This window comes from Lissotriton helveticus, chromosome 5_1 (genome assembly GCF_964261635.1).
Source record: "Lissotriton helveticus chromosome 5_1, aLisHel1.1, whole genome shotgun sequence".
Lineage (NCBI taxonomy): Eukaryota > Metazoa > Chordata > Amphibia > Caudata > Salamandridae > Lissotriton > Lissotriton helveticus.
Genome location: NC_136065.1, coordinates 438,918,739 through 438,933,752, shown reverse-complemented (window position 1 = coordinate 438,933,752; position 15,014 = coordinate 438,918,739). Strand labels below are relative to the sequence as shown.

At 42.3% G+C, this 15,014-nt stretch overlaps 1 protein-coding gene across 1 annotated transcript in view; it reads left to right on the top strand.

Annotated features, from left to right (window-relative positions):
• Positions 1-598: 598 nt before the first annotated feature.
• TPRG1L (tumor protein p63 regulated 1 like) overlaps positions 599-15,014 on the top strand; it is a 99,789-nt gene continuing 85,373 nt past the window's right edge. The window contains exons 1-2 of the mRNA XM_078642644.1: positions 599-864; positions 9,757-9,848. Coding sequence (XP_078498770.1) covers positions 679-864; positions 9,757-9,848 — 278 coding nt within the window. The 5' untranslated portion in view covers positions 599-678. The remainder of the gene's footprint in view (positions 865-9,756; positions 9,849-15,014) is intronic.

The following is a 15,014-nucleotide window of genomic DNA, read 5'->3' as shown; positions in this document are numbered from 1 at the left end:
ACCTACATCTGGCCCTTTAATACGTTAAAATAAAACGTGATATCTGGCCTGTGTGTATCCAAAACCTCTGGCGGAGTATCTTCCTCACAGATCCAGCAGATGGCACTCCTGTATTTGTTTTGAAATGTTATCAAACATCTTGCTCTACTTTTCTTAATCCTGGTATCACAAGAGCCAAAAGTGAAATTTAAATGATGCTAATTGTGTGGGTTGACGGAGTAGGTGAGGCTTTGGGCAGTAGGTGTGGTAAATGGTGAGGTAATTGATAGTTGTGCTGCAAAATGTCCCTATAATATTTTTTTCAGATGTTGGCATCTATGACATAGGCGAAACAGAGTGCTTTTTTCGAAACATCATGATTTGGCGCCTAGTTTAATAAGGTATAAAGTTTCACCAACATACATAAAAAAGTAAATATTGTAATATACCTACGCTGTTGTATCAGCTAGCTAATTGTGATATGCCCCGCCGCCTAGGCTTGGCGGAATTTCAGTTTCCTTTGGGAACAGCCATCTGGCCTGCCCGAACGTAATGTGCCGTTCTAGTCTTTGGACGTACGTCTTAAAACGTCACGGTATTGACCCGCCCTAAAGGGCTTACACTGCAGACCGGAAGTTACAGTTGTAAACAATCGTTGAGACTTGGGTTGGTGCAGTTGGTGGCTGTGCTGTGTCCGCCATGTTAGCGCTGAAAGATTCTGCCGATTCGGACAGTAGCCCCACTGCGCTGGGAGCGGAGGAGGGTGTGGAGGTGCCCTTCACTCCTCCCGGACCCTCCTCGCAAAGCTCTCTACGGACCCTGCGGCCAATAACCGTGCTCGACCCCACCATGAAGGCTCGTGTGCGGGACTACTTCGTTTTCAGGGTGAGGGCTCCGACGAGGCCAGAGGCTGAGAGGGGTGGTGGTCCTGCTGAACGACACGGGGTGCTTCTTCGTGAGGGTGGTAGAACGGAGCGAAGGGAGGGCATTCAAGTGCGATGGGTAATCAAATTATGCCTCGGGTATGATGTGATGGAAAGCATTTGCGTGGGAGAGTTTATTTATTTATTTGTTTATGCGTTTTTATATAGCGCGGACTTTACCCGAAGGTGTCAGAGCGCTTCACAATAGGAACACAACTGATACATGAGAACATTACAAGTGAACAAGATACAAAAGCAAACGTTACATTAAATGAAGCAAAAATGACAGAGTGATGGTCAGCTACGTGTATTGCGACCTGCAAATGCGCACCTTTCAGCACATTACATTAAAAGCACGTTTAGGCGCTGTCGTAAGAGGGACGAAAGCTATGAAGAGCCTGAGATGTACAGGAGCAGAAGAGGGAAGGGTGAGATGACCTGCTGGTACTACAAGATCTGCTGAACCGATAAGTGTGAAACCTGTGGGCGTGGCAAGACTTACTGATGGAAAAGCTAGGGAGGTTTATTTATTTATTTATTTCAAGTGTTTTATATAGCGCTACTGGACCTAAGAGTATCAGAGCGCTTTACAAGGATGGTGAACATAATGAGATAAAATTAACAATTAAGCGAAAAAGAGTTGCAGTTTGATAATGCATTCAACAGTGCTAAGGGGGCAAAGAAACAGAGTGGAAGGTGAATATTAAAAGTTAGGAGAGAGATGGGGGTGAAGAGGGGGAGTGAGAAAATGAAGGGATTGTGAGGGGGTGGGAAGAGGAGCGGACAAGGGAAGAGCGAGGAGTGGACATGTTCAGAGTCAGTAACATTAGATACCCCAGTATTTGTTGAGAAGAAGTATGTGGGAGAGGTGACTTATAAGACAGCCGAGTGAAGGAAGAGGGGACTTATAAGGGTTCAGAACCTACTGATACGAGTGGTAAGAGGAAAACCGGAACCACCGAGATGGGATGGCACTGTATTGCTGCGTCCAAGGTGCTTTAGCGCTTTGAGGGAGTCCGGATTTCGGGGATGAGTTTAGTTGAAAGGACTGACGAAGGGAAGCACGTTTGAAAGTTTGCTCCCTGAAGTATTCTCATTTGAACTAGAAGTGACGTTCTGCGTGTGATATGGCATCAATCAATGGAAAACATTAATACTATGTAGAGTGAGGGATAGATGACCTAAAGTGTGTAAAACGTTAATCGTTGGGTCATGGTGAATTGTCTACCTTGAGTAACGGGGCGCGAGGCCTGGGTAGGCTGGCAAGTTGTTGTGTGCCTGCCCTGGGACGGACTGGTTTAAAGGGCAACCGTGCAACGGCCGAAGGGCTGGTCTGAGAGGTCACTGTTTGGATCGTTTTTTGCGCTGTTTGTGGGCCTGTTTATGGTCAATGAGTCGATTTGTGTTTTGTCTCCAGTGTTGCCATAAACATTGCCTACAGCAAGCACAAATGCATGAAGACGTCTATATCTTATAAAACGCAAATACAGCTTGTATTTACAAGTTAAAAACGATCCTCATTTGTAAACGTAGAGCACTTCATCTTTTTTTATTTTTTTATTTTTTTTATTTTTTTATTTCCGATTCGAAATGGAGGCACTTTTATTTTGGTGTCCCGCCCTATTTTCTATTCCAGCCCCTCCGAGCCCTCGTATGTATGATGTTTACACTTTTAAAGTGTGCTTCTGTATTAAGCATTGTATGACTTTTGTTTAACCTCAGTGGCCTGAAGCAGTTAATAGGACCCTTTCCGATGTCTATGTCTGACCTAAGCTGTTTGCAGTAGTCGGGGACACTGGAATTATGCAGCAGAAGAGAGCCAAATTAAGCGGCAGGGTTGAGTAAATTATGCGGCGAGGAACATCAAATGATGTGGCACAATGTGTAATAGTTTTATTTAATTATTTTATCATTTTTAAACTTGGCAATACTCTCTGGGCATTGGTTGCACATCATTAGTACCAGTTTAACATCCAGATATAGCAATAAGCTACCCAAAGGTGACAAGAACTGCTCTGCAACACATCATTGCATCTTTAAAGCTTGAGATAAAACAATAATTGGGGTGACGGGGGCTAAAATCTGCAGTTGATGCCTTATGTGGCACATCTATAATGATGTGCAAATCGCCACGGCTGCACAGTTGTGTAATTCCAGTTGCCCTAGTAGTAGTAAACATTGCTTGCAGTCTTTTAGTCATTGAATTCCCAGTACATATATTGCTCCAAGCAGAAATAAGCAAACAGACACTGCGTTGAAATAATTCCTGGGTGTATGCCATGTGGTTAATTATCTGTTAATGACTTGGCACAGCAGTAAATGACTGTGGCACAACCTTTCTCTCTACCAGGTGATTGCCAAGACTCCAAATTACCTGTCTGTTTAATTTCATTCAAGCTACTCGGACACTAACTATGTACAACTCATGGAGTTCTTTTCTGCATGCTTAGGAGTAATGCTCCTTCCTGACAGGCTTTTAGCATGGCCTATCTCCATCCAGTTTTCTCTAGCACAGTTTTGCCAAGGACATCTACATATGGCAACAATGGGCACTAGCATGTCCAGAATTGGCAGTTAAGAGCAGGATTCCAAGCCTTGAAAAATTATGGACATTCATGTCCTAGGATGTCTACTGCTATGTTGAGAAGATCCATACTATGTAAGGAATGTGCACCATTACTTCGTGGCCACTAATATGTCAACAATGTCCATGGCATGTCATATCAGACACCATTTGGCCGTGCCCACCTTTAGTCCAGGGACAGTCCTAGTTAAGTTCGGAACAGCCACAACATTATAGGTAACATTATCCAGGAATATCCAAAGCTACATAGAGAATTGGCCAAAACACATTTGAAACTAAACTTCCTCAAAACGGAATTCCTCTTAATCGCTCCCCTTAACAAAACTCCCACTATCCTGAAGTGGATGAAACACTTAACAGCCCTTAATGGTCAATCTCTCGTTGTGGACTCAGCAAAATTGCTAGGGGTAACGCTTGACAGTAACCTAACCATGCAGAAACATATCCGCGCCTCAACCAAAGGATCGAACTTCCACCTGAAGACCCTGTGAAAACTGAAACCCTTTCTGCCCGCATACGTTTTCAAACAAGCAGTTCAAGCCCTAGTAATCCTACGCATAGAATATGGGGCGGTAACCTTATGCGGCCTCCCAAGGTCGTCGACAGCACCGCCAAGAGCCACAATCAACTCAGCTGCAAGACTCCTCACGGGCTCTAAGAGAAACTCTCACATATCCCCAGACTTGAGAGCCCTCAACTGGCTACCATTTGAAGCCAGAATCCATCTGAAAATCGCATGTATGACGCACAAGGCCCTCTACCACAACGCCCCACTCTACCCAGCTCGGAAACAAGACTCTTCTTCTAAAACCCCAACGATTTGCCAAGAAAAAAACCTATAACCGATTCTTTTCTGGTATGGCTCCTAGGATCTGGAATGCTTTGCCCAGTGAAACAATAATGAACCTTTCCTCTGCCTCATTCAAAAAAGAAGTGAAAGCGATCCTATGTGGCTAAATTCACGTGAACTCTATAACTGTTTACTGTATTGTATTCGTATGCTGTTTTCTACGCTCCATAGTCAACCTTCGGTCACCTTAGTCTGTATGATTATTAGCTTTGTATTACTGTTTTCTCTTAGATCGTGTGATGTTATTTCGTTCTTTCCACGTATGACCTGTAAAGCACTTTGTTACTCGCAAGAGTCTTGTTCGCGCTATATAAAACCTTCAAAATAAATAACTAAATTCCATAACGTGCAGGACGCGGCACTATTATGTCATGGATAGGCAAAGTACTGTCATGATTGCTTTGTTTGTCAAAAATGGGACACCTTCGGGTAGAGTGGGGATTCGGCATATAACAAGGTGACCCCCAAACAGTTCTCCCAGCCATGCAGTTGCACACAGCAACTTTCCCACACACAGACACAAGCCGACATTTACAAACATGCAGGCACAGACTCTTCACCATCTGCACCACCTTTATATGTTTTTGACACACTGTATATTGTTTTCAGGCTGAGGCCCTGGGCATGTTTGTGAGGCTGCGGTGGGTGCTGCACCATAGGCAGAGTAAATTTGGTTGGTGAATGGAGAAGAAGAAATCATTATCATTGTGGAGCAATCTGGAAAATCATTTATAGGTTGGTCTAGAATCTAGGTTGATCTGTGTTGTCATACAGTCAGCTTGGTTGCTCCAAAACCTTTCAAATCAATGAGTGGTTAAATTGAATTCTTTATCATCCTTACCAATTCTACTTTGCCATCAATGTTGTCGTAGTATTTTTTTTGTCTGCTTGTTACTCATATAAAAAGAAAATGCACCACTTAGACCTATTGAAATAAGACCACAAGAGCCAGGCAACTGCGAAACAGTCACTAATGTGTCCTTGTACATAATGATGTTCCCGTATCTTTCACAGGCACAAAATGCCAATTCTTTACTAATTTTCATTTACCATGAACTGCAAAATATATTTTGCACAAGCACCTCCTACAGGAGTGACAGCGTGGTTTACCCAGAATTACACATTTTATGCTCGGGTAGTTTGGTGGTATTAACCTGACATAAGGTGCTTTATCAAGCAGGGAAGCTGGGATTTAGATGCACACCACATGTTGGTCTTCAACTCAGCCCCTAGACCACGTTGCTCCATTGCTCCTCTCCGATCCTATTCCTTTAACTGATGTAGGCAGAAAATGAGCAGATTGTATGGTGTGTGCATTGTAGAGTTAAAGTGGCCATATATTTAGACCCAATTCTTCTAGGCATGTTATTCCGGGGACACTGCTTCTTTGACCACAGTATTTTGTAAAGGAAGATATATTCTAGGTTTTGTTTTTCTGTTTCATACCTTCTATTTAGTTATATTAATATAGCCAGAGATTGTTAATATCTTTGCATGTGGGCATGAATTCCAAATTTGAAGTGCCGTAAGAAAGGTAGAGATGTAAATACATTTTAAAGCCTTCCCTATTACCTCGCATTCGTTTTGATCACCACAATAAACTTAAATTTGGTTTTAAAACGCTTCATTGACTCACTTCAATCTAAATCAATGGGGTAAGCTTCCGTGTTGCTCTGCTCTTCACTCAGTGGCCCCTTGCTTATATTTGTTGGTCCCTATTTTCAGGGCACAGCAGTAATAAACTATGGGGTATTTGGTGAGTAGGGGCTTGTGGAAGAGCTCCAAGTTTTGGGCACTGCGGTTTCAAGAATGGCTGGAGATATGGTTGTGGTTGTTGAAGGATATGGCATGTGCTGTGTTTGTGGGCAGGAAAGCAAGCCAGGTTAATAGGATTTCTTGATTCATAAGACTGTTTAGTATTGGAAAGATAGGCAAGACAGCTAGGTATGGAAGTGGGCATTTGGCAACAGTTTGGAGGTTTGGTCCAGTATTTGACATTAGACGGTGATCTCTATGTTTAGGGCAAGAGGAGCAGGAAGAGTGCTGGGTCTTATTTGGAGAGAGGATATACATTGCCTGGGATGTTTATTTTTTGAATTTTTTTGTTGGGGTGGGGGAGCAAAGTGAATATACCAGGTAATGGTTTGTTTATGGGATGTGTGTGTGTGTACGCAGTTGCCACATACTGTTGTGCCTCTCTTGGCCTAGGCTGCAGAATGTTGTCAGAAAAGGTATATAACAAAATCGCTCCACTTTTGTTTTGTAAACATGCCTATGTGGGAGTGCAGCACTTTGTCCTGGAATAGTTTGCATTTTTAATCCTATGAATGTAAATATTGTGAAGTGCTGCAAATAATGCATTTGTATACTTTGTGCCACACCATTTGCTAATCCATGCATCTGCAGTATCCTGTTAATATGAAGGAAAACGGTTGGGTGTATGAATAGTCTCACTTGTGGTGTTTAAATTAGTGGAATTTCAACTCTGCAGAAGGCAGACCACTTGTGTGTATAAAGTTCAACAGACTCCTGCTGGCTTAATTTCTAGTGTGGTGTTTAGCTCAAAGACATAGGTCCGCCACTCCCAGCATACGTCCATCCACTTTAGATCATTTCAAGACTACATTACTTCATCCAACACTCTCCTGAAAGGTAATTATAATTCACTCGTCTAACTAAGCACAAACCTTTTATTAGATAATCACACAATGACAACGAACCAAAATGTCCTCTTCACTCGGCGTGAAACAGTCCACTGTCAAAAGTGCATTTGTGGCAGATTCTTGCTGTACTGGAATCACAACTGCTAAGTTGCACAGTTGTGTGCTTTGAATGCAACAGAGACTGCACCATGAAGAATATATCCTAAGGAAATATTTTCTGGCAAAGCTGACACTACCGTACAAGTGTTGTATCGGCTGAGTCATCTGTTATAATCAGAATAAATAATGGACTGTTTAACCTGATCTGTCTTTGTATGTTTAGTATGGTTAACAGTTACAAACAGTCTTAATATTTGTTTGAAGGTGGTAACAAACAGTGGCAAAGCCAGTAGATCTTGCCCATGCAAGCGCTATTTGCTTTGCCAATATGTTTTAGCCATGTTGTACACCAGCGTGACTGCTGTTCAGCATGACTAAAAGTTAGTAGAGCAAAGGAGAGTGGCATGGAGTGTCGTAAAGTGGAGTGGCTTAGAGTTGAGTGGAGTAAACTGGTGTGTCATGGAGTTGCATGGAGTGGTGTAGAGTGTTGTGGAGTGCCACAAAGGGAGTAGACTGGAAGAACGTAGAGTTTCGGAGTAGAGTGTAGTGGCATTGTATCGTGGAGTGGTGTAGAGCAGAGTGGCGTAGAGGATGTTGCTTTGAGTACTGTTGTAGAGTGAAGTGGCATAGTGTCATACTTTGCAGTTGTATAGAGTGTAGTGGAGGCGTGGACTAGTGTCGTAAAATAGAGTGCAGCAAAGTGACATAGAGGGAGTCTCGTATAGCGCCGAGGAGTAGATTGTCATAGAGTGGAGCCTCGCAGAGTGGCCTAGAGTGAAGTGGTATAAAGTACTGTGGTGCAGAGTAGAGTGCAGTGGCACAGAATGGAGTAGAGTGGCATAGAGTGAAGTGGCTTAGAGTAGATTGTTTCAGCGTGGAGTGGCGCAGAGTTCACTGGCATATACTAGAATAGGCCAGAGTGCAGTGTTGTAGAGTGCTGTCAGAGTGCCGTGCATTGGCGTAGAGTCCAGTAGCCTAGAGTGGTGCAGAATAGAGTGCAGTGGCATAGAGTGGTGCAGAGTTGCAGCAGTGTAAAGTGCGGCTGTATAGAGTGCAGTGGTGTATGGAAGAGTGGTGTGGAGGTGAGTGGCGTAGAATAGAGTGACTTAGAGTACAATCGTGTGTAGTGTAGTTGTTGTGTAAGATGTTGCATAGAATAGTATAGTGGCACCTGGTGCAGAGTAGTTGGTGTAGAGTGTATTGGTTTTGAGTAATGTGGCTCAGATTGGAGTGGTGTACACTAAAGTCCTGTGAATGCATTGGCATAGAGTTTGGTCCCCCGAGTGCAGTGGCTTAGAGTACATTGATTCAGAGTAGAGTTGAGTGGTGCACGCTAGAATACAGTGGCATAGAGTGCAGCGTAGATTAGAGTGGATTGATATAGAGTGCACTGATGTGGAGTAGTACAGAGTAGAGTGCAGTAGCAAAGCAGTGGTGCATAGTAGAGTGGGAGGGGGTAGAGTGGAGTGGTGCAGAGACGTAGAGTAGTGTAGAGTGGAGTAGGCATGGTGTGGTAGCACACTTCCATTATAGACAACACATCTTCAATTGAAATCACCATTACATTTGCACAGACCTACAGTTTTACTGATAAAACTATACAACGCACATACAAAAATGTGTGGAAATGTCATCACCTAGTGTATTGATTTGTTTTGATCACTTCAAATGTTTCCACCACACTTTCATTTGGGCTTTTTGATTCGGAAGTACCTGCACAGTTCACTTACAGACATTTCAATTTTGTTGTGGGCTAGAAAAAAAAATATCTGGACAGACTTCCTCAAACACTACTCTGGAGCCAGTATGATTGTCACTTAAATCCTCTCACTTTGAAGTCAAAAAAAGAAAAGTAAGCCCCATGCTCCCTTGAAAATGGAGGCTAACGTTTCACCTCTGTCTTTGAAGGCACAACAAATGTGAGAAGATGAAAACAAGATTTAAAGGTCTGTTTACAGAAATTGAGCACTGGTGGACAAATATAGTAAATAGATTTTGGGCAAGGGAAGGGACGAACTCTAGCTCGACAGTTCAAAACAAATGGAGCCAGCTTATAGACCGCAAGCAAATGTGAGTTACAAAACACAACACCAATGGTAAACACCGAGTGGAATACAATTCCTAGGGAAGCTTTACGAATGACCCCAAAATGTAGTTCACAAACCAGACAGATGCTCCGTCTGGTAGACTTCGACCTAAAAAGTGGAAAAAGAATGCAGTTTGAAATTGCATTAATAATAGCATTCTGAACGGTGATGTCATTTACTGTTATGTAGGTCTTTAGAAATAGATTGGTACCAAAGCCTCTATTTTTAATTCAGGGAGAAAGTTGCACTACTACTTAAGGATGTCTTATAAGCACTGATTAATTAGATTAAATATCGTGCCTACGTAGTTGCGTGAATGCAGCAGGACAGGGATTTGACCTGTGGTTTTTTTTCTGAGCCTATTGTTGAATATTTGCAGTTAATGGGATGCTTCTTTATCTGAAGGTCAGTCGTAAATAACAGCTTTTAACACAGGTATATCGTTTAATGGCGGTGGGAAAGTTACTTATTTTAACCACATCGTCGTCTTTTTTGGCTCACTTTGTGACTTTAGCCTAGAAATGTGTTTCTTATAAATGTCATGCTACATTTTTTATTTACTTTCTTTCAGCCGGGAACTATTGAGCAAGCAGTAAATGAGATCCGTTCCATTGTTATGCCTACCGAAGATGGAGAAGTACAAAGTGTATGGCTGCTAACAGAGTAAGTGGGGCGTTACTACTTAACGTCTTTTGTCTTCTGCTCAGTAAGTCAGTTGGAACTATTTTATATTATGCTTTGTCAATAAAGTAGAATGATTTAGTTTTCTGCTTTATTTACCTTTCATCAAAAGTGTGGCAGTTGAACCTAGTCTTTCCTGCATTTAGATTGAGGGGAATTACTTTGCCAGTTTCATCACAATTTTCTCGGACCATAGCAATAATTACAATGAACTATGTATAACAAATGTTAATAGCCTGACCTACAAAAGATGCCAGTTTTGTGTGAATAGCTTTCAAGAAAATGACCTACAAAAGATGCCAGTTTTGTGTGGTACCAGTGGTGAATTAAAATCCAGTTTTCGAATAAGATCATGCATGCTTATATTGTATCGAACAACTGTGCTGTACACAATGTTTGTTGGGTGTTTTTTTCGCTTAATGTTTTCTTGTCTAAGACTAAACCACCCTGCAAATTGGCACACTTGTTTAGAAAGCAGAGCAAAAGTTATTGGGCGTCTTAGGCGGTATTTGGAAGGCCACATCATAACAATCGTGCAACATCAGTGGGGGTGACCATGTGTGTTGGGAATGGTCCATTTCGTCATTTGCTTCTCTGCTAAAAAATCGATTAACTGTTCTAAATGGAGGGGGTTCTATCCCATCAGATAAGGGTAGTCTTTAGGGTTGTGCTAAGTTTCACACTTCTTGTAGTGTTCTTTAGCATCTGCTGTTGGAGTGGATAAACAAGAATTGTCTGTAAATGCCAGCAACTTAACTCTCACTGATTGGTACAGGAGCAACTGCTGCCAATATTCGTAAATATATAGTAAAAATCTGTCAAAATCTGGGTAGAAATATAGGAGTTATAAAGGCATGGGTACTTTAATGTATAACTTGCACCCCCAAAAGTAAGAGGTGAACATTTGTTAAACACATGACATAAAATAGCTAGCTATCAAAATCTGGTTGTCAATATCAATATGTTTATGATTCGGAAAGCCAATGGGTCTCACATAAAAATGTTAAAAAAAGAGTAAGGAATTTACAATTTATTATATCATGATATTCTAGATAACATAACAATTCTAATTCCACTGAACAAATGGGGTTAAAAACAAAAGGGACTCCATATAATGTGCACAACTCCATAAGACTTAGTCCCTTTGAGTTTCCAAACATCCTCTTTTATACAATTCAAATAGCTTTAAAAACTATTTACAATAAAAGAATGACATGCTACGCAGCTAGGTCCCTTTTCCTATCAGATCTTACACAAAATGTGGGGTGTGGCCGAATAGTAGTTGATTTTTACATCCTGCCCTAGATTTCAGATTATAATTTACAAAAATGATCAACCACTCAAAATCGTATTTGGCCTACCTATTCTTAAACTCCTATCTAAAAAATATGTAAAAAATGTTTGAAAAAGCTAAACGTTTTTGCACATACTAATTCCGGGGGGGGGGGGGGAATAATTCTGAGCCTCCTCTGCGGTAGTAATATTATACTTTAAAAATACAGGTCTTAACAAATGTCGTTGGGGTTGCAATGTGGGACAAGCAAATAATACATGTTTCAAATCTTGTACCCAATTTCCACATAAATCACAAGTCCTTTCTTTCCCCCCTAGGTAATCCCTCCCAGGCCCCTGTTATAATTCACAAGATCTGGTTGTCATTCTTTCCCAAATTCATTTATTGAAGGTCTTTTGACCAGTCTTTTGACAGGCGAGACTTGTGTACAGGATTGCAAGAGCCTAGACAACATACAGTTGAAACTCAGGTATTGCATCCTTTCACGAGTCTCTAAGCATGAATTTCACGTCGTTTGAACATTTTAGTACTTCAGATATTGAGTCTATCAAACTCTTATCAGATTGATTCAAGTTATTTCTGGCTTCAAAGCTAGGTAGCAGTTGGGAATACATATTAAAACATGAAGGAAAACCAATGAGGAAGATAGTTGAGGGGAAAAATGGGACCCGTTGTAGAGGGATGTCACCAGCAGGGCTGGGAGAACCAATGCCCGAAGTACCTTAAGTAAGAAAATAAATTACTTGCCTGTAACTGCATTTATCCAGTATTAGCGTCTTTCATAGATTCACATGCTTGAATTATTCCCTGTCGTCGGTCATGTCCCACGGTGTAATAGAAAGCAGTATGCAATTGTACTATAGCCGATAATAGTTTTATACAGTCACATTAATAACCTAAGGCAACCACACCATCTAGAACAGGCAACCACACCCTCTAGAACACTCCAAACAAAGTCTGAGACTTTCAAATATTCGAGCACAAGTGGGAAAACAAATATCCCAGTCTGTGAGGGGAGCCTCTATGGGGAGGAGGGTGGGTCGTACATGAATCTAAGAAGGTGGCCAATACTGGATAACTGCCGTTACAGGTAAGTAACTTATTTTCTTATACAGTATTGGATCTTTCATAGATTCTCATGCTTGAATCAGAATAGCAATCAGTCCTTAATATGTAAATATACATACATTAGTTATAGAAAATACCCTTGTCGGTGGTGTGTAACAGAGATTTATAAACCTCTACAAGCATGAAAGTAAAACTTGTGTAACCAGAGTACAGTTATAAAGTATACCAATATATAACTATAGACGCATTTATTTTACATTGCTTAGACTTCCAGAGGCTCACCTCAGTGAAACAAATGACGTAAGACCACCTGTCTCACAGCAGCAGATTCCAAGCAGTAGTGCTGCATGAACGTGTGAGTGCTCTTCCACGTTGCAGCGCTGCATATCCTGTCCAGCAGTATACTGGCAAACCGGGCTGCTGAGGTTGATACTGCCCTCATGGAATGTGCTTTTGGTCTAGCTGACAGTGGCTTCCCAGCATTGTTGTGACAATACTGAATAGTGGCAGAAATCCATCTAGAAATGGTAGCCTTGGCGACTGACACCTTTTTGAGAGAGACCATAGGAGACCAAAAGCTGATCAGATTTTCCGAAGCGTTACGAATGCTGGAGATAGAATTTGAGGCTTTTAACGTGCAAGGTGTGGAGAGACTTTTCAGCTGGTGATTCTGGATGTGGAAATAAGGTACGCAGAATGATCGGTTAATTGAGATGAAACTGCGACGGAACCTTGGGAATAAACTTTGGGTTTATTCTTAAGAGCATATAGTCATCCGTGAAGCGCAAGAAAGGCTCTTGAATAGTAAAGGCCTGATGCTCACTGACCCTTCTGGTTGAAGTGAGAGCTAACCAAGTGATTTTCCAAAGTGAGAAATTTGAGATTTGACCTGTGGATGGGGTCGGAAGGTGGCTTCATAAGCTGCAAGAGAATCACATTGAGATGCCATTCTGGTGGAAGAGCTTTTACTGGAGGGAAGGCTGTGAACAACCCCTTGGTGAATTGCTTGACAATCCTAGGTGAACAGAGGAAAGGTGAATGAGATGTGCGCCTGAAGCTTTATATTGCTGCAAGGTGAACCTTCACTGCTGAATGCACCAATTCTGAATGAGCTAGAGATAGCAGATATGGTAGAATCTGCTCCAGTGATGCTTCCAAAGGAAGGAGATTGAAAGCTTCACACCATAAGCAGAATCTTTTCCATTTTAGTTTGTGTGTCTTCGTTGTTGAGTCGACTCTAGCTTTGGCTCGAATTTCAATATGTTCTTGAGAGAGATTTAGATTATTGTACTCCTGGTATTTAGGAGCCATGCATGTATTTGAAAAGAACCTGGATCTGGATGCAGGACCTGGCTGCTGTTCCTCGTGAGGAGGCTGTGGATCCTGTGTAGACTGATGTGTTTGGATTCTGTTAAAAGCAGGTGCATGGTAAACCAGTGCCGCCTGGGTCATCTGAGAGCTATCCGAATGAGGCGACATCCGTCCATCTTTACTTTGGTGAGAATCCTAGGAATGAGAGCAATGGGGGGTAAATTGTATACATAAATCCCATATCGTCTAATTGAAAGGGAATTTCCCCATGACCCAGATAGTGTATTGACTGGCGTAAAAGAGGCATGTGGTGTTCTTGTTGGTCGCAAAAAGATCCAGTGCTGGTTTGCCCCAGCGTGAGAAAATCCCTACCAACTTTTGTTGATCTAGTTCCACTCGTGGCAACTGTCCATGGTTCTCCTGAGTGTCCGCCAGGGTATTGTTCACCCCTGGCACTTGGACTGCCTTCAGGGTGATTCTGTGCGTTTTAAGCCAATTCCACAAGTTTTGAGTCTCTTGAGAAAGATAGAGACTTTGTGCCCCCTTACTTGTTGTAATACAGGCTGGTCGTGCTGTCTGTGTGGTCCCTTCTGCAATACGTGGAAGGAGGCTTGCAGAGTTGTGAATATAGCCTTTAGCTTTGGACGATTGATGTTCAGTGATTTTTAAGATTGCGACCATTTCCCCTGAATCGTGTAATCCTGTAAATGGTCACCCCAGCCTTCCAGAGAGGCATTGGGGTTGACGATGTCATCCGGTGTTGGCGTCAGAAAAGTCAGACTGTGTGAAAGATTAGATACTTGGGACCACCAAGTTAGTGTTTCCTGCATATCAAAGGAGCCTGTCAATTGGACCCATTGCAACTGGAGCTCTTCCCACAAAGGTCTGATTTTCAGACTACCAAGCAGGACCAAGTTTATGGCTGAAGACCTCGTGCCCTGGAGCGAAATGAACATCTGCACTGAAACTGACTTTCTTCGGTAATCTTTTACGGGTAGGCATGACAATCTTTGTTTTTTGTCCAGAGACAGATAGGCCACATTGCTGATGGTATCGAGGTTGGCACCGTAGAAAATCCTTGTCTGACTTGCGATTGAAGTTTTTTGGTAGTTGCCTGTGAGGCCAAGTCTATGTAACAATGAAAGGCAGGCCGTGATAGTCATGGAAGCCTGCTGTTGTGTCAAAGCTTTTAGCATCCAGCCGTCTAGGTAGGGGAATACCTGAGGACCTTGTTTGTGAAGTGTGGCTGCTACAGAGCCAAGTATTTCGTGAACATTCTTGGACCGGACTGGAGACCGAAGGGAAGGACCTTGAACAGGAAGTGGGTACTCGCCACGGTTAAGCGGAGATCCTTGCGATGCTTGGGATGGATGGGAATGTGGAAGTAAGCATTGTGTAAATCCAGGTCATAAGCAGTGCATTGCTGGGGCGTAAGTTCTAGTTAGCTCGGGTAACTATAACTGCTGAATTTCTAT